The 22740-nt window shown below is 48.9% G+C and overlaps 1 protein-coding gene across 3 annotated transcripts; it reads left to right on the forward strand.

Annotated features, from left to right (window-relative positions):
• The first annotated feature begins 8611 nt into the window (after window positions 1-8611).
• pfkfb4a (6-phosphofructo-2-kinase/fructose-2,6-biphosphatase 4a) lies at window positions 8612-22381 on the forward strand. 3 transcript variants are annotated; one of them, XM_079242198.1, is made up of 14 exons: window positions 8612-8735; window positions 14621-14737; window positions 14821-14917; window positions 15393-15459; window positions 15552-15626; window positions 15706-15762; window positions 15854-15975; window positions 16055-16262; window positions 16332-16478; window positions 16557-16661; window positions 17716-17845; window positions 19584-19646; window positions 19720-19784; window positions 21247-21731. In XM_079242198.1, exons 1-14 carry the CDS (start codon window positions 8681-8683, stop codon window positions 21304-21306), a joined length of 1368 nt encoding a protein of 455 aa, XP_079098324.1. In that variant the 5' UTR covers window positions 8612-8680; the 3' UTR covers window positions 21307-21731. The 3 variants fall into 3 exon arrangements, with proteins under 3 accessions (XP_079098324.1, XP_079098323.1, XP_079098322.1); XM_079242197.1 differs by lacking the exons at window positions 8612-8735; window positions 21247-21731 and adding exons at window positions 13313-13546; window positions 22197-22381; XM_079242196.1 differs by lacking the exon at window positions 8612-8735 and adding an exon at window positions 13313-13546.
• Window positions 22382-22740: the final 359 nt, after the last annotated feature.

Consider the following 22740-nt stretch of genomic DNA (forward strand, 5'->3'; position numbering starts at 1 on the left):
GGGTCCCATCATCCACCACCGGGCCTGGGTCCCATCATCCAGGTTCAGGCCCCTTCATCCACCACCGGGCCTGGGTCCCATCATCCAGGTTCAGGCCCCTTCATCCACCACCGGGCCTGAGTCCCATCATCCAGGTTCAGGCCCCTTCATCCACCACCGGGCCTGGGTCCCATCATCCAGGTTCAGGCCCCTTCATCCACCACCGGGCCTGGGTCCCGTCATCCAGGTTCAGGCCCCTTCATCCACCACCGGGCCTGGGTCCCGTCATCCAGGTTCAGGCCCCTTCATCCACCACCAGGCCTGAGTCCCGTCATCCAGGTTCAGGCCCCTTCATCCACCACCGGGCCTGAGTCCCGTCATCCAGGTTCAGGCCCCTTCATCCACCACCGGGCCTGGGTCCCGTCATCCAGGTTCAGGCCCCTTCATCCACCACCGGGCCTGGGTCCCATCATCCAGGTTCAGGCCCCTTCATCCACCACCAGGCCTGGGTCCCATCATCCACCACCAGGCCTGGGTCCCATCATCCAGGTTCAGGCCCCTTCATCCACCACCGGGCCTGGGTCCCATCATCCAGGTTCAGGCCCCTTCATCCACCACCGGGCCTGGGTCCCGTCATCCAGGTTCAGGCCCCTTCATCCACCACCGGGCCTGGGTCCCATCATCCACCACCGGGCCTGGGTCCCATCATCCAGGTTCAGGCCCCTTCATCCACCACCGGGCCTGGGTCCCGTCATCCAGGTTCAGGCCCCTTCATCCACCACCGGGCCTGGGTCCCGTCATCCAGGTTCAGGCCCCTTCATCCACCACCGGGCCTGGGTCCCATCATCCACCACCAGGCCTGGGTCCCATCATCCAGGTTCAGGCCCCTTCATCCACCACCGGGCCTGGGTCCCGTCATCCAGGTTCAGGCCCCTTCATCCACCACCGGGCCTGGGTCCCATCATCCAGGTTCAGGCCCCTTCATCCACCACCGGGCCTGGGTCCCGTCATCCAGGTTCAGGCCCCTTCATCCACCACCGGGCCTGGGTCCCATCATCCAGGTTCAGGCCCCTTCATCCACCACCAGGCCTGGGTCCCATCATCCACCACCAGGCCTGGGTCCCATCATCCAGGTTCAGGCCCCTTCATCCACCACCGGGCCTGGGTCCCATCATCCAGGTTCAGGCCCCTTCATCCACCACCGGGCCTGGGTCCCGTCATCCAGGTTCAGGCCCCTTCATCCACCACCGGGCCTGGGTCCCGTCATCCAGGTTCAGGCCCCTTCATCCACCACCAGGCCTGGGTCCCATCATCCACCACCGGGCCTGGGTCCCATCATCCAGGTTCAGGCCCCTTCATCCACCACCGGGCCTGGGTCCCATCATCCAGGTTCAGGCCCCTTCATCCACCACCAGGCCTGGGTCCCATCATCCACCACCAGGCCTGGGTCCCATCATCCAGGTTCAGGCCCCTTCATCCACCACCGGGCCTGGGTCCCATCATCCAGGTTCAGGCCCCTTCATCCACCACCGGGCCTGGGTCCCGTCATCCAGGTTCAGGCCCCTTCATCCACCACCGGGCCTGGGTCCCGTCATCCAGGTTCAGGCCCCTTCATCCACCACCGGGCCTGGGTCCCATCATCCACCACCGGGCCTGGGTCCCATCATCCAGGTTCAGGCCCCTTCATCCACCACCGGGCCTGGGTCCCATCATCCAGGTTCAGGCCCCTTCATCCACCACCGGGCCTGAGTCCCATCATCCAGGTTCAGGCCCCTTCATCCACCACCGGGCCTGGGTCCCATCATCCAGGTTCAGGCCCCTTCATCCACCACCGGGCCTGGGTCCCGTCATCCAGGTTCAGGCCCCTTCATCCACCACCGGGCCTGGGTCCCGTCATCCAGGTTCAGGCCCCTTCATCCACCACCAGGCCTGAGTCCCGTCATCCAGGTTCAGGCCCCTTCATCCACCACCAGGCCTGGGTCCCGTCATCCAGGTTCAGGCCCCTTCATCCACCACCGGGCCTGGGTCCCATCATCCACCACCGGGCCTGGGTCCCATCATCCAGGTTCAGGCCCCTTCATCCACCACCGGGCCTGGGTCCCATCATCCAGGTTCAGGCCCCTTCATCCACCACCGGGCCTGGGTCCCGTCATCCAGGTTCAGGCCCCTTCATCCACCACCGGGCCTGGGTCCCATCATCCAGGTTCAGGCCCCATCATCCACCGCGGGGCTTCAGCTCCGCTCTAAGCCATCGCGCCTGGTCTAGCTAACCGTGGCTTTAAGGCAGTCCCTAAGAAACTAAAAATACAGAAAGCTAACAAGAGAATGATCCATCTCTGAGAAGAGATTAGATGGCTCTTGTGTGACCTAAGAAAAAAGGAGTATCTACTTTCAGATACGTGGAGGTGATCTATGAACAATCTTGCTGAGGATGAGGACCATCTCTACTGTGAATCCATGAATCCTCCGGATGACCGGGTGGCCTAGTCTCATTGATCAGTACACCGTGGTAAGGAACGGTTCTTACCGCCACCACACACTGCTTACAGGAGCAGCAACGGGCTAATCTGCCGTCTTCACCTCGCTACAGTTGTAAACCAGTTCCAGAACCAGGTTGGCCTCTCTGGCACCATTTAAACTGGTTCCGGTCTTATCTGGCAAACAAAGATTTTTTTTTATCAGCATTGAGGGAGCAACTGATCCATTCTTTTATCACCTGTAGGATTGATGACTGTAATGCTTTTCTTTCTGGTTCCAAAAGACCATGAAGCCACGCAGAACTCAGACCAGAAAGAGCTCAGATCACAGCAGGTTTAAAGTCTCCACTATTTACCTCCAAATACTCTCATTAAAAGCTTTCCCAAAGAGCTTCTTAAGCTTTCTCCTATAAATACCCCCCCCCGGCTGCCCTCAGGTCGTCCAGCAGGCTGGTCCACAAGTCGGGACCATAACAGCTAGAAGATGTCAACACTCTGGAATAACTAAAGAACCCGCCCCCCATGAGCTTTCCACGACCCCCCCCGATGAGCCCCCAGAGGTTCATTAAAATAAGTCTGATCAATACGGAGGGCTCAGACCTTTAGGAGCTTTAAAAACTAATAAAACTATCGTTCTGATTTATTACATAATTTCATTTTAATGTATTTGACATATTTAAGGGTATTTTGTTAGATTTTTTTTAAATATTATTTCATTTCTGTATTGATTCTCCAGTGCATTAGTTGTCCTGATGTGAATGGTGGGGGCCAGGACTGCACTCTGACACGCTTTTTATGCACATGGGTGTGTATGTGTTTCATGTGTGCGGGTGTGTTTATGCTTATATGTGTCTATACAAATATGTTTATGTATATGTGACTGTGACAGTGGTAAATTTATTTAATTTATGGTCCTGTAGGTTTGATGACAATAGATGGGGGGTGGGGGGACGTGTTAATCGCATTTTTAGTTGTAAAGCACTTTGAGTTGCATTTTATGTGTGATCAAGTGCTCTTTAAATGAAGTTTGATTTGATTTTTTTTTTGACCAACTAGATCTCATAATTTATGTAAGATATGTCACAGCAAAGAGGCCCGGTTAACCCTTAAATGCAGTATATTTTACATGTTATATATAAAGTTTCTGAGACCTTTTGCATCAATTTATGGTAAAAACTTTGCTCAAAACCACATTGATCAGTCCTGATACTTGTCTTCTGTCTCCACCTGGACACCTTCTGGACTATAACAATTTTGATCTAACATGGTAATAAACACTGAATATATTAAATTATTGAAATCATAATTCTGTTTTGTTAAGTGACCAAAAAAACTTGAGACATTTATGGTCAACTAATGAGGGATCAAACGTTTTGGCCTGTGGTCCAGGAGGCATCCTGACCAGATGCCCGAGCCACCTCAACTGGTTCCTCTCGATGCGGAGGAGCAGCGGCTCTACTCTGATCTCCTCCCGGATGACCGAGCTCCTCACCCTATCTCTAAGGGAGAGCCCGGCCACCCTGCAGAGGAAACTCATTTCAGCCGCCTGTATACGAGATATCGTTCTTTCGGTTACGACCCACAGCTCATGACCATAGGTGAGGGTAGGAACGTAGATCGACTGGTAAATGGAGAGCTTCGCCTTCTGGTTCAGCTCCTTCTTCACCACGACAGACCGGCGCAGAGTCCGCATTACTGCAGACGCCGCACCGATCCGTCTGTCGATCTCGCGCTCCATCCTTCCCTCACTCGTGAACAAGACCCCGAGATATTTAAACTCCTCCACTTTAGGCAGGACCTGACTCCCGACCCGGAGAGGACAATCCACCCCATTCCGGCTGAGGACCATGGTCTCAGATTTGCTGATTTGCTGATTCTCATCTCACATTCTGCTCACATTCACGGGGGACACGGTTGAACGCCTTCTCCAGGTCCACAAAGCACATGTAGACTGGTTGGGCAAAACTCCCATGCCCCCTCCTAGAGCTCCCTAGAGCTGGTCCACTGTTCCGCGACCAGGACGAAAACCACACTGCTCCTCTTCAATCTGAGATTCGACTATCTGACGGACCCTCCCCTCCAACACTCCCACCAAGGACTGTAGAAATGGTGGGTCCTCTGAGCCGCCATTCAGTGCATAAGCACATACAACAGTGAGGACTTCGTCCCCCCACCTGAAGGCGGAGTGGGGCTACCCTTTCATCCCCCAAGGTAAAACCCAACATACAGGGTCCAAGTCGGGGGGCAATTAGTATGCTCACAACTGCTCGACACCTCCCACCAGGAGCAAGAAGGTCCAGTCCTTATCGAGGAAACTGGTTCCAGAGCTGTGTGTCGAGGTGAGTCCAAATAAATCTAGCCAGAACCGCTCAACCTCGCGCACAAGCTCATTTTGTAAAATAACATTCAGTTAAATGTGAACATCATGATTATGTGTTTGCACCGAGGCGTTATTTATACGTATTGTTGCTGTAATGTTACTGGTTCGGACCACTAGAGACCACATAATGCTGCATGTGGAACCCAACAGAGAAACAGTGCCCCCGGTTTAGGAATGACGTGGCTGAAAAATGATTCTACAGGGCTCAAATGTGGGAAAAAGACTCGAAACCAGTCTGGAAACCGCTGATGTAGACCAGTGCTTCCCAATCCCAGTCCTCAAGGAACATTATGCTGCATGTTTCAGAGGCAACCCTACTTCAGTACACCTGAATTAAATCAATGGTTCATTGACAGGATGGCAAAGAACGTGATTAGGAAGTTCATTAAATCTCTAGTAGGTAATCCTGCTCAGAGACATGTTCCTCTTGGTGAAGTGGTTCCTCGTCCTGACAGTAGTTTATACATTCTGTAATCATGAACAATAAGAAATATAGTTAGACCCCTCAGTTTACTGTAAATCTGTAAAAACTCTGACCAATCCAAACGTTCCGACCCAAATGGAGTTGTTCATTTCTTATATTCAGTAAGCTTCTTCTCCCGGCTCCCCTCCTCCCCCTCCAGCAGCGCATACCTGATAGCCACACCCTGCATATAAACAGCGTGTTAGGATGAAAATACAAAGTAGTGAAGAAGAAACTCTGAAGGCAAACATGGCTGAGAAAATGCAGGAAGGATTTCCCGACCCGGCTCGGTTTATTTGCCTCCTCCTGCTAAACAGCCGAGAAAGAGAAAATCGTTGGTGGAAAAAGCTGCGAATAAAAAACCCTCGGATCACGCAAGGAGCAGAACCAGAGGGGGAGGAGCCAATGGAGGGGGAGGAGCCGGTACAGGAGAGGAGCCAAGACAGGAGGAGGAGCCAAGAATGTGGAGGAGCCAATACAGGGTCCTGCTAGCTCCCCAACATCACCTACCATTGCTTTAATCTGAATCAGATGTATTGGAGTAGGATTGCATTTAAAACAGATGGGGCAGTGGTACTGGACTGGGATTGGGACACACGGATCCAGACAACCAGTAAATAAGAAGCGTAGAAACAAAACAGACATCTGAGTTCTAAACAACACCTTTAAGCACTTTGCAGTCAGCTGTAGTTGCAACAAAACACTTTTTAATCCCACTTAATCACTGTGATTAATAAAAGCAGATTACTTTGATTGATTCAATTAACTTGAAGTAAGGACAAGTGAATTGCTTCCATTTGTAAAAAGTAATTAAATTACCTAAGTTTGTTGATTAAATTAGTACATTATTCATTAAACTGAAAACTGTCTGAAAACAGCCGAGTTGTACAGCAGAGGTGAAACCTGGCATGTCAGCATCATGTGTTTATGTAAAAATGATTTGGGGAAACTGGACAAGTGGAAAACAAAAGATGAAGTAAATAAAAAGTATCTGCAGCAGCTGATCAGCCTCTCAAAGAAATGACCTCCAGACAGAGAAAACCAGAGGCAACAGGAAGATCTTCATCTCATCTTCATCCTCTGCAGAAGCCAGACCTCAACGTTAAAGAAGCAGCGTTGGATCATCAGGAGAACCGAACTGCAGCAGCCTCCGCTTTGGGAAAGCCTCCAGGAAGCCTGGAGGATTATTCCCAGACTCCAGAAAGAAATGACATAAAGCTTGCTGTGAGGTGACGTTTTGGTGAAGAATGAAGGTAATCATGTCAAATTTAGACTTTTAAACCCATCCGAACATGTTGGCATGTTTCAGTCAGACTGCACATATCTTGTTCCTGCAGCCAGCAAAAGAGATGAAGGGTGATGTCGGATCTTCGCACAGTTCAGTGAGTCAGTTTAATCCAGATGCAGCCATTTCAGATTAAAATAAAAAACAAACTTTCAGCTTTAAAGTTTTTTTTTTTTTTGTTTGTTTGTCCTGAAAGTTTCAGGACAAACAAAAGAAAAAAAATCTGATGGTTCTGAAAGTCAGAGAGGAAAAACAAGTTCAACAAGCTGACTTTTCCTGGAGGTTTTCTGATCTCTTCTTGTGGAAAAAAAAACTTTTAACATGGAGGAGGGATATTTTACATCACAGCTCAGTAACAGTGTGGTAATTTCATGCAGATAAAACAACTGCATAACACTAATTAATTCTCCGTAATTACCAGTAGCAATAACCAGGTACTATCCTAGTAGTAACACTGGCTATGTGATGGTAACAACAGACTAAAACTGAAGCTAAATGTAATTAGTTGCCTGTAATCTAAGAAATAGGAAAGTTACACATTTAATGAGAAAGTGAAACCATTTGGTAGTACTATAATAATGGTGTTGTAACTACCAGGTAGCTGTCTGAAAATGTTTACAGAAATCTGTAATAATGGTGACATATGGAGTCATGATTATGTAATCAGACAGTTTCTTGTAATAGCCATGAATCATGGCTGCAAAGCGTCTCATTACGTGTTACTGTGGTAATATTACATCACAGCAGACATCGCTATATAAAATAATCACATGGAAACATCCGGAGTAATTTCTAGGTAGGAACCAGAATCTCCAAAAACCTTTGAATACTCCTGGAACGAGATGAACAAGAAACTCTGGTGATTGACTTGATAATGAATGTTGTAATCGATGTTGTCTCCGTCTGGGTTTGGCCTCTAAAGGTCACTCAGAAGAGAACTTCCTGCCTGAAATGTTCCTGCATCAAGCAGCAGTCCTTCTTCCTTCAGTTCGGGAGCAAACTGGAACTTTTAGCAGTCCTACAGCCCCCAGCGTCTCATCTGAGCTGCAACAAGTTGCTCTTCGACAAGCTACAGAAACAAGGACAAAACAGGGATTACATAACTGGCAGCATGGTTATTACATAGCAACTATGTCATGTACTCAGTGTTACTACTAGGATATTACCTGCTTATTACTACTGGTATTATGGAGTATTATTATGCAGTTATTTAATCTGCATTACCATCGTTATTACCACACAGTTACCTTATAAATACCGAGCCATGATGTGCAACCAGTTTTATTGTTTATGTGAAACGATGCACCAGTATCGATACCAGTATACATACTGGGCCGATACTCTGATTCCACACAACAAAACCTGATAATAATGTGGAAAAATTAGGCTTTTCAACAAATTAATGATGAATCTGTGAAATTAATGTGTTGTTTTTTTTAGTTTTTTTTTTTAACAAAATAAAAAAACAAAGTTGTAACTTGACCGGATGAAAAATGTTTCCCAGCAGTGATCAGAATCCTATAAAACAATTTTCCATGTTGATGAAGTTTCAAGTCTTACATTTATTATTTTACCAGACAGTTAATAAAATATTAATTTGACATTAAAAGCTGATTTGGGCAGATTTTAAGAACCTGCTCTACAGAAACCTCCTCATTTAGGAAAATTCTGACACTTTTCCAGAGTTATTACAGAATATTATGTTGAATAAATCAGTTAATCACTCGGTGGGACATTCTGGTCCACTTTCCTCACCTGTCACCTGGAAAGGGGGTTTAGGGTTCTCATATATTAGTATGGGGTTTTTAACTCGGCGCAATAAGTATAAAAATACCGGATAATAATAATAAGCTTGCGTGGCCAAATGCGTCACGCTGCGTGATCTTTCAGTCGGGAATGTTGTCCACAGCTGGCGGGGGGCGGGGTAGAAGCGCGCGCAGACACAGGTAGGCTTGACTATAAAAGCCTGTCCTCACTCAGGGTCCGACACACTGACACGCGCTCTCGCACGGGCTGGGGGGCGTGTTCAGGCAGCATCACCGTCGACGGATCGCTGGACGCGCGTGAAGCCGCGAGGCTCCATCACACAGACGCCCATGATGAGAGGCTGCTCCAGCCCGTCCAGGCTCGCGCACAAGCAGGGCAAGGCGGGTAAGAGACGTCGTCCCACGCGACCAGGTCGGCTTTTTATTGCTGCGTGAAATGAAGCGCGAGGAGGTCGCGCAGCCCCCACGAGACGTCGATGCTCGTCGACGTCCCGTTCCGGCGCGCGAGCACCACAGCGGTCTGCGCTGCTTCCAGTAAACAGCAGCATCGATGCTGGTGGTCACGGACCCCGCTGCGCGCGGACATGCTGCTGCCACCATCCCGCAGTGATGTGGAGATGCGGCGCGCGCTTCTGCTGTTTGTTGTGATTTGCGCGTAAAGCGCAGATCGGCGCCATGCAGCAGCCGGCCGGCAGCTTCCTCTGCTGCTGCAGGAGGCTATCTCTCAGGGCTATATTGGGAGGACTGGTTCAGGCTAGAGGCACTTGGCTGCATTTAGAGCCTGGCAACTGCTGGGAGGAAGAGGAGGAGGAGGAGCTCTGCTCTGTTTCCTGTTCACGTTCTGGTGTAAAGAATGCAAGACATTTCATTTACCCTCACAAAGAGTCATGAGAGAAAAGCAGAGAGTGAAGCAGCTCGCCGTGGACCATCCCTCCTGCAGGGAGGAGGGTTTTAATTAGAAACCTTCATCTCCACCATATTTAGGTCACAGACCCTGTTGCTCCATCACCAACACTGTGAGCTGAATTTAATCAGATCATGTATAAACAGGCGGACAGATAGGCCTACTAACCTGGCTTCCTGCACACCTGCCCAGTGGGATCTCAGCTTTGCTGTGTTCTTACTGACTGCACTGGAGTGGGGATTTATCTCCAGTAAACCACTGTGTCACGCTGCTGGGTTGGGTGGTTAGATCAGAGATGGGGAAGGTTGGCAGGTCAACCAGCAGGCAGCCATCTGCTGCCACCTCATGGTGATATGTGTGTAGAGATGGAGAAAAGCATCAACAAACACCTCACAGGGAAGACGAAGTTGCTGCAAGTTTCATGAAGGAAGGCAGCGTTATTTGCAATAAAGTGTAATTAGCATTTGTTCTGATAGAAAAGTTTCTCACTTTGATTTAACGCTGCAGGTTTCTGGGAGTCTGTTCCTGAACATGTGCTCCTTCTGGGGACTCCATTGTTCTGCTGGGGGACTTCAATGCTCACGTGGGCAATGACAGTAAGACCTGGAGGGGAGTGATTGGGAGGCATGCCCCCCCCCCCCCTCTGAACCCAAATGGTGTTTTGTGATTGGACTTCTGTGCTCGTCATGGATTGTCCATAACGAACACCATGTTCCAACATAAGAGTGTCCATATGTACACCTGGCATCAGGACTCCCTGGACCGCAGTTCAATGATCGACTTTGTAGTCGTATCGTCGGACCTGCGGCCACATGCCTTGGACACTCGGGTGAAGAGGGGGGCGGAGCTTCAACTGATCACCACCTGGTGGTGAGTCGAGCAGCTCTATACCCTCTCTGGGGTCCTGGAGGGGGCATGGGAGTTTGCCCAACCAGTCTACATGTGCTTTGTGGACCTGGAGAAGGCATTCGACCGTGTCCCCCGGGGGCTCCTGTGGGGGGTACTCCGGGAGTATGGGGTACCGGACCCCCTTGTACGAGCTGTCCGGTCCCTGTACGACAGGTGTCAGAGATTGGTTCGCATTGCCGGTAGTAAGTCGGATTCGTTTCCAGTGAGGGTTGGACTCCGCCAAGGCTGCCCTTTATCACCGATTCTGTTCATAACTTATATGGACAGAATTTCTAGGCGCAGCCGAGGTGTTGAGGGGATCCGACTTGGTGGCCTCAGGATTGGGTCCCTGCTTTTTGCTCTCGCTTGAGCGATTCGCGGCCGAGTGTGAAGCGGCTGGGATGAGAATCTGAGACCATGGTCCTCGGCTGGAATAGGGTGGATTGTCCTCTCCGGGTCGGGAGTCAGGTCCTGCCCCAAGTGGAGGAGTTTAAATATCTCGGGGTCTTGTTCACGAGTGAGGGAAGGATGTAGCGCGAGATCGACAGACGGATCGGTGCGGCGTCTGCAGTAATGCGGACTCTGCGCCGGTCTGTCGTGGTGAAGAAGGAGCTGAGCCAGAAGGCGAAGCTCTCCATTTACCAGTCGATCTACGTTCCTACCCTCACCTATGGTCATGAGCTGTGGGTCGTGACCGAAAGAAGGAGATCTCGTATACAGGCGGCTGAAATGGGTTTCCTCCGCAGGGTGGCCGGGCTCTCCCTTAGAGATAGGGTGAGGAGCTCGGTCATCCGGGAGGAGATCAGAGTAGAACCGCTGCTCCTCCGCATCGAGAGGAACCAGTTGAGGTGGCTCGGGCATCTGGTCAGGATGCCTCCTGGACCTCCCTGGTGAGGTGTTCCAGGCACGTCCCTCTGGGAGGAGACCCCGGGGAAGACCCAGGACACGCTGGAGGGATTACATCTCTCGGCTGGCCTGGGAACGCCTCGGGATCCCCCCGCAGAGTTGGCAAATGTGTCTGGGGAGAGGGAAGTCTGGGCTTCCCTGCTTAGGCTGCTGCCCCCGCGACCCGACCCCGGATAAGCAGCAGAAGATGGATGGATGGGTGTTGCTGAATGCTGCCTCTGGCACCAGAGCAGTCCTGACCCTGTTGACCTGGCAGGTCTGGCTGGTTCATAACCAACCAGAAGGTCCTGAATGGATCTGAACCATTCAGCACACTAATGGGCTTCATGATGATACAGTGTGCAGGGTGCACGATGAAACCCCTGCAGCTGAATGCAATCCAGCCATCATCCATGTCCGTTTTCACCCTGCAGCTCTGCTTCTGCTCTGAGACGGCAGCTGAGAAGTGTCTTTGTAGGTCAACGTTGCATTTTGCAAACCTTCCAGTGAAATGAGCAAACTGTTGAGCAATGACAACACCAAACCACTGAGCTAAGATAGCATGAAGTCAAACAGAATGCAATCCAAAAAACGTGGTTTCTTAGCGGTCTTGCACACGCACGCTGTTGCTTCAAGTTATTCTTTAGAATAACTCAGGTTGGAGTTGGAGCAGCACCACCGTGTTTCCAAATTCAACAAACCCTAAATATTTATTAAAGAGCAATTCTGCAACATGTTCGCAGATCTTCACATTCCCACAGTGTTGCGAGCAACTTGATGCTTGCATGGCTTTGCAAGATTTAGGTTTTCTTCACTTCCACAGATTTATGTGGTAATATTGAAAGAAAAGGAGAACCTACTGGTACAACATCATTTACTCTGAAAGGGGAAGTAGTTTCTCACTTTTTGTTAAAATACCAAAATTATACAGTTTAATTATACAATCTATGGATTTTCTGTGCAGATATTTGTTATGGGGGTTCATACTTACATGCATGTGTCTAATTTTCCTCTTTCTGGTTTCATTCCATGTGAAAAAACACAGTTTTATTTAAACAGTTTTAAGTATTAGGAGATAAATTTTTAAAAATCCAATTTTAAAAGATCTAAAAATTAAACAAATACAACCTGACTTGAACAACATGTGGCACATCACCTCATTTTATTCAACAATAATTCAGCTGCAGAAGCATGAAAACAGGAAAAGACTGCAGCAGCAGGGCACTGTTGATCAAATGCATGATTAACTGATCATCAGCTGGCATTAAAGACCTGGAAGCTGAATGGTTGTTGGAATAATTTCTTTTGTTCAAAGTTTTTTTTTTTTTTTTTAAATTGGTGGGACATAATATTGAAAATACAATACAGTCATCTTTTTAAAATGTAACTCCCTGGAACAAACCCACCCTGTTGCACCATAAAGAAAAGAAAAAAGAAATTCCAGAAACAATAATGCAAAGATTAAGTTACTCATGTAAGATAAGTGAGGATCCACCTTTTTAATCTGATCCAAAATAGGTTGCCAGATATTGAAGAACTTATTGATGCAGCCTCTTAGAGAGTACCTTATTTTCTCCAGTGTTAAATGATCGAAAAGATCAACAAACCATCATTTAAAAGATGGAGGATGCTTTCCTTCCTCTTAAGCAGTACAAGCCTGCGAGCAATAAGTGTGGCAAGGGCAAATACTACTTTATATTTTAGACTGATAAAAATTTGTGGTGTAATGCCAAATATTGCAGTCTTGGCCTCAGCTACAATATTAATCTCAAATGCATCAGATAGAAATTTGAAAATGGATTGCCAAAATTGTGCCAGTTTTGAACAGGACCAAAACATATGAGATAGTGTTGCAGGTTCAATTTCACAACGATCACAGTTAGGATCCAAATCTGGTTTAAATTTTGCCAGCTTCACTTTAGACCAGTGCAATCTATGAACAACTTTAAATTGAATTACCCTGTGTCTTAAACAGATTGAAGATAAGAAGATATTGTTTATAACAGTTTTCCAAACGTCTTCAGAGATTACAATTTCAAGTTCATCCTACTGTGATAGTAATTTAATTTAATTTAATTTAATTTAATTTAGTTTAATTTAAAGTTTAGTTTAATTAAGAGCTGTTAGAGAATTATTTTTATTTTATTTTATTTACGTTACGTAAGGTTGAGCGTCGAACGTGCTGCGTCATGAGGTACGTAGTAGCGACGGACGGCTCGGCAGACCTGATCACGTGACAGAAGCGTCCGCAGAGAGAGAGAGAGAGAGAGGGAGAGAGGCAGAGAGAGAGCGGAGCGCCACCGACCGGACCACCTCCGCGCGGATGAAACACCGGTCTCCTCCGGAGCAGCATCGCGGGAAAGCGGCGCGTGTCGCGGCGGCTTCCTCCGCCTCTCCGCCGGACGGAATGCAGGAAACCTCTCCGTCAGACCCGCGGGAACTGACCCAGAACCCCCTGAAGAAGATCTGGATGCCGTGTAATAATGGCCTTCCAGAGAAGCACATTTCCCAGAGAAAAGGTGCGTGGCGACGCGGCGGCGCGCGGAAAGTGGCTTTTTTTTCCAGGAAGTTTCGTTTAAAAACCGGTTTAAATGTGAAAACAGCCCGTTAATGCGCGGTGACGTCGCTTTGGATGCGCGAGCTTCCGCGTGCTGCAGATAAACACCTGCAGGTTGAGGTCTACCTGCTGCAACCATCTGCTGTTACGTAAGGATTCCCAGCATGACAGACTGGTTCCAGGCCAGTACCAGGGCCAGTCTCCCAGCAGGACAGACTGGTACCAGGCCCAGTCTCCCAGCAGGACAGACTGGTACCAGGCCCAGTCTCCCAGCAGGACAGACTGGTACCAGGCCCAGTCTCCCAGCAGGACAGACTGGTACCCGCATGACAGACTGGTTCCAGGCCAGTACCAGGCCCAGTCTCCCAGCAGGACAGACTGGTACCAGGCCCAGTCTCCCAGCAGGACAGACTGGTACCCGCATGACAGACTGGTTCCAGGCCAGTACCAGGCCCAGTCTCCCAGCAGGACAGACTGGTACCAGGCCCAGTCTCCCAGCAGGACAGACTGGTACCCGCATGACAGACTGGTTCCAGGCCAGTACCAGGCCCAGTCTCCCAGCAGGACAGACTGGTACCAGGCCCAGTCTCCCAGCAGGACAGACTGGTACCAGGGCCAGTCTCCCAGCAGGACAGACTGGTACCAGGCCCAGTCTCCCAGCAGGACAGACTGGTACCTGGACCGCCCAGTCAGGCACCAGTTGCTTCACAGAGATGGTTTTTCCACCAGTCTCCTCACATTTTCACCTAGAGCCTGTAAACTGAGATGTAAAGTCTGTTGGGGCAGAACAACAGTGAAGTGTAGCCATGTAGCCTTTTCTGTGTGTGGGAGTAAAAACTTAGTTTCCCAACGTGACCTCTGCTCCTCGCCGCTCCTTGCTGCTCCGATAAGAACAATCTGACATGAATCATCTGCAGCAGAGATTACAGCCTTCCTCCCAGCAGCCTGCAGGGTTGCTGGAAAGCACATGTACGATGGAGCAGGGACATTGCTTAGCGTGTGATCACATGATTAACGTGTCTTGTCTTTATTCCAGTATGCATGACCAACTGTCCCACCCTGATTGTGACGGTGGGCCTCCCCGCCAGAGGGAAGACCTACATCTCCAAGAAGCTGACGCGCTATCTCAACTGGATTGGCGTTCCCACCAGAGGTGTGAGGGTCGCGTCTCTTCCGTGAAACAGAAAAGAGCCGTAAATGCAGCGCGGTGACAGTTTCTGCTGTGTCTTCCCACAGAGTTCAACGTCGGCCAGTACAGAAGAGAGTTTGTGAAGATCTACAAGTCCTTTGAGTTCTTCCGTCCGGACAACGAGGAGGGCTTAAAGATCAGAAGGTACGAGGTGCTGTGGGATGTTTACACACACATTTCTGCTTTTCTTACGTATGTAAACGTAGATGTGGTCGTACGCCTCCATCTTCATATGTACGTGCGACTTTTTGTCATGTTTAAGTCAGCTTGTCCACTAGGGGGCAGTGCTGAGTTCTCACCTCGACAGCGGTTTGTAGCGGAAATGCACATCCAAAAGCACCAGAAGAAGAAGAAATGTATCTTTTTTGTCTTTTTTTGGCTACTTTTGATTCGGTGGTTTCTTCATCCTCCTCTTCCTCTCTGGTTGTGTGTGTGCGATACGACTCTACACTGCCCCCCGGTGGTTTCCGCTGGTATTTCTGTATTAAAGGACACCTAGCCAAGCTTCTTGAAAACAGACCAAATAACGTACGCAGGTCGAAACAGTCCCTCCGCCTGCGTATCTTCTGCATTGAGCATATTTGTGCTTCAAGGTCGTCGTTCTTTGTAACATTTGCAGGCACTGTGCTTCGGCAGCGCTGAACGATGTGCGCCTGTACCTCACCGAAGAAGGAGGCCAAGTTGCGGTAAGTTAACCGTGAGATTTGTGCAGATGGTTTTTGCATCTCAGATTTAGTTTATGAAGCTACGAGTTTTCTACATCGTGTGTTTGATGCAGGTGTTTGATGCAACCAACACCACCAGAGAAAGAAGGGACACCATCATCCAGTTTGCAGAGCAGAACGGCTTCAAGGTAGCGCCATGCGTCCCGGCTACAACTGATGTTTCTCCGGAGGGCCCGGCTGACCCGTGTTGTGTCCGTCTTTTCTCAGGTTTTCTTCGTGGAGTCTGTGTGTGAGGACCAAGATGTGATCCAGGAGAACATAGTGGTGAGTGGCCGCGCTTCTCGCAGCGTTTTCTGTCAGAATGAGCGGCGCTTTGGCGGCGTTGTCGTGCTCACGCCTCTGCTGTTGTGTTTAGCAAGTGAAGCTCTGCAGCCCCGACTACACCAACTGTAACACCGAGGAGGCAGTGGAGGATTTCATGAAGAGGATCAAGTGTTATGAAAACTCGTATGAGACTCTGGATGAGGTCCAGGACAGGTGAGGCAGCAGGTGAACCTGATCTGATTGTGGGAGGAGTTATCAGACTCGGACCTTACGGGTTGATCCTCTCTTTCAGGGATCTCTCCTACATCAAAATCATCGATGTGGGTCAGCGGTACTTGGTCAACAGAGTGTTGGATCACATCCAGAGCCGGATCGTGTACTACCTCATGAACATCCACATCACACCGCGCTCTATTTACCTGTGTCGCCATGGAGAAAGTGAGCTGAACGTCAAGGGTCGAATCGGAGGAGACTCGGGTCTCACGCCGCGGGGCAAAGAGGTACGAGCTTCAGAGTGTTTTCAGACCTCCGGACGGCGACAGCAGCCAACGTGTTGCTTCTGTGTGCAGTTCGCCAAGAAGCTGAAGCAGTTTATCGAGACGCAGAACATCGGCGACCTGAAGGTGTGGACGAGTCAGATGAAGAGAACCATCCAGACGGCGGAGGCGCTCAACGTGCCCTACGAGCAGTGGAAGGTCCTGAATGAGATCGATGCGGTAAGACGCTCTGTTCCAGACACGTGGTTTGTATTTGCTCTCTCCGACATTACCAAAGGAGTGTGATGATGTTTTCAGGGTGTGTGTGAGGAGATGATGTACGAGGAGATCCAGGAACATTATCCTCTGGAGTTTGCTCTGAGGGACCAGGATAAATACCGCTACCGCTACCCGAAAGGAGAGGTCAGTGCTGCACGCCGACGGCCTGAAGATGGGGTCTGTGATGATCAAGTGATCATGTAGACCACAGGTGTCAGACTCCAGTCCTGGAGGGCCGCTATCCTGCAGGTTTTTGTTGTCTCTGTGTTCTGACACACACCTGACCGAAACTCATAAACAGGTCGGCAAGAAGCTGCTGGATCCATTTGATTTGGATCAGCTGTGTTGGAGGAGGGAAACAACAAAAACCTGCTGCAGGACTGGAGTTTGACACCCCGGATGTAGACGATCTAATCTGATTATGAGAGATCAGATGAACACAGAGAGGTCTTTGTGCATGTGCGCCCGTAAATTCTTTTAACTTCTGTACACGCCGCGTCACCTCCGTCTGTGCAGCATCTTCCGTTAAATTCTGCCAGATGTGTGTTCTGTCATAAATGAGCCAAAGACGCAGAGAAACACGAAGCCGTGCTGCAGAATTTCCACGTCTTTACACCCTCTGCAGCTCAGTAGCTCCCCGACTAGCAGCGAGCGCGAGGAGCGTTGGCGCGGTTCAACAGAAAAACTCTGAAGTCCATCTGAAAGCGTTCTGACTGATCCGTCTACTCCACGTTACGGGACGGACGCTCATGGCAGGTTTGATGTTTACAGATGTTTAAGTTTCATTTTAATGAGCCTGCAGACGACACTTCTTACTTTCTCTTGTTTTTTCTTCGTTCTTTTAATGCACACCCAGATGGCTGCTCGCCACTTACGTCCTGCTAATTACACCCCGCTCGCACCATCAGAGGCGCACACACACTGATGCGTTTGTGTGTTCAATAACACATTTAGTCGTTCCACACGTGTGTGTGTGTGTGTGTGCATGCGCGCGCTCTCAGCCTGGCGTCATCAGCCTGAAAGCCCGCTGGCGAGTTCTCACCTTTCCTTCATCCCATTACCTCCGTTTCATTTCACACAGGAAGACGGATTCAGGCCTTTAACTGCTGCTGTTAGACCTTGTTGTTTGTAGTTAGAGTCCAAAGAGCCTTAAAATATCTGCATGTGCTTCATTTTCCTGTTGCCTCTCTGCATCCAGTCCTACGAGGACCTGGTGCAGCGGTTGGAGCCGGTCATCATGGAGCTGGAGAGGCAGGAGAACGTGCTGGTGATCTGCCACCAGGCTGTCATGCGTTGCCTTCTGGCCTACTTTCTGGACAAGACCGCAGGTCAGTGGAAGGTTCTTTATTACAGTTCAATATCTAACTGATATTTTTATAAGGTCATAAACTGTTATTGCTTTGGTCAGCGTGGATTTCATTACCTTTATCTGCAACATGAAGTCATTTCCCAGGATGGGGCGGAGGACAGTTTCATTTGGTGTTTTTTTTATTAGTGTCACATTTACAACGTCTGCTTTAAGCAACTCATTAACCGAATCACCAGAATGTTCTTCTTCCACCTGAAGACAGTCCCCGTTTCCACCCGTCTCTCCCCAGCAGACTTAAAAAAAAGCTGCTTTTAATGATCTGAAGAATGATATAAAGAATTTTTAATGTTTTGGATTTTGTTGATTTATGTTTTTGGATAAACTGCATCTTTATTCTGGTTTTCCTGGTGTAAAGCATCTGTGAGTGTTCTGAAAAGGGCTCTACAAATAAAATGTAGTATTAAAAAGACCAGAAAGACTCATCTAGTGCTGAAATTGCATCGCATTCAAACGAATGATGCAGGCTAGCGCTTCATAGAGGCGGTAAAACAGGACTGAAAGCCGCTGGGAATGTTTATAAGCTGCATTTACTGCAACAACGAGCTGGCAGCTACTGAAAGCAGGTAAACATCTGTAGCAGCGAGGCTGCTGGATGTTAGCAGGATCTGCTGTTATGTTGGCATGGTAACCAGCAACACTGTCTAACAAAACCCAATGAAACCAGTTAGCTTTAGGCTAATGCAGTCTGGAGAGCTGACTTACTGGTGGAGGAGAAAGATGGTAAAATCTTTCTCCTGCTGGAGCTCCTTCCGCCTGCAGAAGGCTAGCTCCATGCTGATGCTTCGGTCTCGTTTAAGGACCTTTTGTCGTTTTCCTGGCGATGGTTGAAATGGCTGCTGCATTTATACAAATAACAGATTTTCCTACTAACCGGGGTCGTAAGCCCCTCTCACTGATCTTCATTCCTGTGTGCTGGCTTGCAGGGGAATAAACCTGCTAATTTCACGTTAGTGCTGTTTGTCCTTTATTGGTAGCCGTAGTTTCAAGATGACAACTGTCATGGTGCTTCCCTCCCAGCTGCCTGCCATACAGAGAAAGAAATCTGAAATTCTTGGTCATAATATGCAGGCAACAACACATATCCCTCCATCCATCCATCCGTCCGTCATCCTAACCGCTCAGTCCGATGAAGGGTGGCGGGGAAGCTGGAGCCTATCCCAGCAGTCTTCGGGTGAAAGGCGGGGAACACCCTGGACAGCTCGCCAGTCCATCGCAGGGAGCAACAACACATATAAATGCAGAAATGCCACTTTGGCCAGAACATAGATAAGATAAGATAGATAAACTTTATTTATACAGACACAAGGTCACAAAGTGCTTCACAACAATAAAACATAAAAAATCTCCCTTTAAAGCTGGAACATGTGGATTTCACGTGCAATACCAGATGGCTGCCTGTCCTGAGCCGGGTTCTGCCGGAGGTTTCCTTCCTGTTAAAAGGGAGTTTTTTCCTTCCCACTGTCGCCAGTGTGCTTGCTCAGGATGGGAGATTGAGTTGGACTCAACTCAATCTGTTGGTTTCCTTATATAGGCTGTTATGAATTTCTTTCATGATGTTTTCTTCTCTGTCTGTAAAGCGTCTTGAGATGGCATTGCCTTGATTTGACGCTATATAAATAAAGTTGAATTGAAAGCCAGATGAGACGTTTACAGAGCTTCACGTTCCTGAGCAGCTTCTTGTCTGTTTGTGTCCACAGAGGAGCTGCCGTACCTGAAGTGCCCCCTGCACACCGTGCTGAAGCTAACCCCGGTGGCCTACGGTAAGCCGGCCTTTTAGCTCCGCGCACGTGTCAACACAAAAACAGAACTAATGAAACAAACATGTCTTCACAGGCTGTAAAGTGGAGTCCATCAGCCTAAACGTGGACGCCGTCAACACGCACAGAGAAAAGCCAGAGGTGGGTATCACGCACACGCATCAGAGCGTGACTGTGAGGTTGGTCATAGTGGTAGGAGAAAATTGCAGAAGCTCAGCTCTTCAACTTTGTCTTGTCTTTATTAGTTACAAAAATAAAACGCCTGAGTCAGCCATGCACCAGCTAGCAGTTGGACAAGCAATATTCAATGGCTGCTAAATCACAACAAAAATGCTCTTTCGCACCTGAAGCTTCTCCTCCAGCGTCAACCTGCCAGTAAAATTTAGCCAAGGCTATAAACATTCCAACATGGCTCAATATATACATATAAAAATAATTATTCAATAAAGATCAGTCACATTAACATGAACAGGAAACACCCCTTCAAGGTCTCTACAGATGGTACATGCCATTTCACCTGCTCTATAAAGGTATTTGGACACTCGCCATTCTGGTTCACCTACTCACTAAGAGGCATGGTCTACACCATGACAGTGACCGACTCGCTCCTTTCATGGCCAGATGGCCGATGAGGAGGCTGCTGGTGATGGCTGCAGCTTTCCAACGTAAAGCACATGTTCTGAAGGCTTTCAAGGTTCAGGGTGACCACGTGTCTGCCTGTAGACGTGCACCTCAGCGCTTCATACAACCAACATGTGGGAAGAAAACCAGCAGAATATTCACCAATAAAACCTTGTTGTAGTTTGGAAAGTAAACAAACATTCATTTCATCCATTTAGAACAGAGATCCTCTCTGTTAATTCAACAAGAGCCGCACTCAGCATACTAAGACAAGAGGAGATACCCCCCCCCCAACAAACAAAGTGTTCTCACGCTACGTTGCCAAATCAGTAAAATTCAGCTTCTTAGCAAGGAATGGTTATCCTAAACATTACATGGAGTAATGGGGTTCTTATGCATCAGTATCTGGTGAAAATACAGTAATGCCTCCAGAATGTGGGCGTTTCTTCATTATATATACGGAGCTACCGACGGAGCAGCTCTTTGGTGGAGTTCGCTGCAGCTGAAATCAGCCAGAACTGGCGACTCTGACAGGGTCAGTTAGGGCCGTTAGGACAGCAGAGTTTCTGCAAGCAGCCTGCAGCTCTTGTTAGTGGAGAGAACTGCAGCGTTGAGGATCATTATGACTTGTTTAGATGCATTTTCAGACAGCCAGAGGCTGCTTCATGAGCCGCATGCGATGAGGAACGCTGGTTTACACGTGTGATCAACACGTTTGGGACGTCCAGAAAACCTTCAGATGACGGAAACATCTGTAGGACAGAAATAATGAATAAAATCAGGAATCAGGCGCCTTGAGCCGAAAGGCTCCTCTTAGCAGAGTATATCTGTTCAACCCAACGCAGCAGCAGACCATCATGATGCCGGACCGGTAAATATAAAGCAGCTTCAGTCACATGACTGACGGACGTCCTGCGTTCTGTCATCAGCTGTTTCCATGTTTCCTGGTTTTTATTCTTCCTCTTTGTTTCTCATCAAACAGAACGTAGAAGTCACACGGATGTCAGAGGAGGCTTTGCTTACTGTTCCAGCTCACCAATGAGGCCGCCCCCATCCTCCCCCCGACACACCCCATCCCCTGTAATCTCCACTGTGCACAGGGAGCTACACTACCCGTGTATAAATATGAATCTTCTGTCTGAAGACATGCTGATGGGAGCGACTGACTGGAATCCAGTTTTTTAACTATCTGTCGTGTCACGGATCTTGTCGCGCACGTTCACCCAAAGAGAAGCGAACCGGGGCGTCTGAGCCGCCTGCGAAGCTCCAGCACCTTATCCGTTGAAGCAGGAAATAATTGTAGCTGATTTTACTTGTCTGGTCTGCAGAAGTGATTCTACATGTCTGACTTTGGTCTCGCTGCTCTCTGTCCTCAGCAGCAGAGCCACGTCGGCTTTTTCTCATTTGCACATGAAATCAACTCTTTAGTTTCTCAGGATGTGAAGTACTAAGAATGGAAATCCAGGAAGGAGCATAAATGTTTATGTAAAAAACATCTTCATATCAGTGAATTCTGAATAAACTGCACAATGCAGATTTCATGGATCTTCATCCTGCTTTTTGTGTGCTTCATTTGGGAAAGTTTAGCAGCTTTACAGTTTGTTTCCTCGTGCATCGGAGCGCCTCTGCCAGCCTGCTTCGTTTCCAGTTCATTCACATGCAGAGGCTGCACGGCCTGAACAAAACGCTGCCTGTTCCTGGCACACACTCGTTACGCCGAGCGCATTTCAGACACAAAGCTGGATAACAGACAGGTTTCACACATCCAGCAGTGATCCGGAGCTAAACACGCTCCATTGGGACACTGACCCCCCCTCCCCGCTGTGTTTTTATGATAAATAAGTTGCAGCTGCACAGCTTTAATGTTCGTATTAATGCAGATACACGTGTTTGCATGCAAACGACACCTGACAGCTGCACTCCTCCTTCCAGAATGTGAATATCCACCGTACGACGGAAGACGCCCTGCAGACCGTCCCTCCTCACCTCTGATCCCTCTGCCGGAGCCCAGCGACCCCGAAGCTGGACCTCTCACCTCGTCTGTGTCCATGTGGATGACGTGCCTCCTCTTCCTCTTCTCGCTGCCATACGAACATCTCTGTGTGTTCCCTGCATGTCCGTCCTTTCTGTTCAACCACAACGTGGCGTCTGGGCTTCAGTTTTGCACCGTGGGGGGGGGGGGGGTTGTGGTCTGATTTTAACATATTCACTGTGTGGATGTGGTGCAGCGATAGAACCAACACTGAAAGTTACTGTAAGCGTCGACCTTGTGCTTCACTCTGATCGTGATGTGATTTCTCCGCTGCATGCCCGACATGCGACTCTATGTCGGGCATGCAGCGGAGAAGACAGTATTTCATGTTACTGTCTGCAGTAATAATGTGCAATTTGTGGGTTTTAATCCTACTGTAAACACAAAGTTCACCTGCTGTGAAGCGTAAATGATGATGAGCTTTTCTCCAGCTGGCTCACCGTG

Source organism: Telmatherina bonti, assembly GCF_933228915.1.
Source record: "Telmatherina bonti genome assembly, chromosome: 6".
Taxonomy (NCBI): Eukaryota; Metazoa; Chordata; class Actinopteri; order Atheriniformes; family Telmatherinidae; genus Telmatherina; species Telmatherina bonti.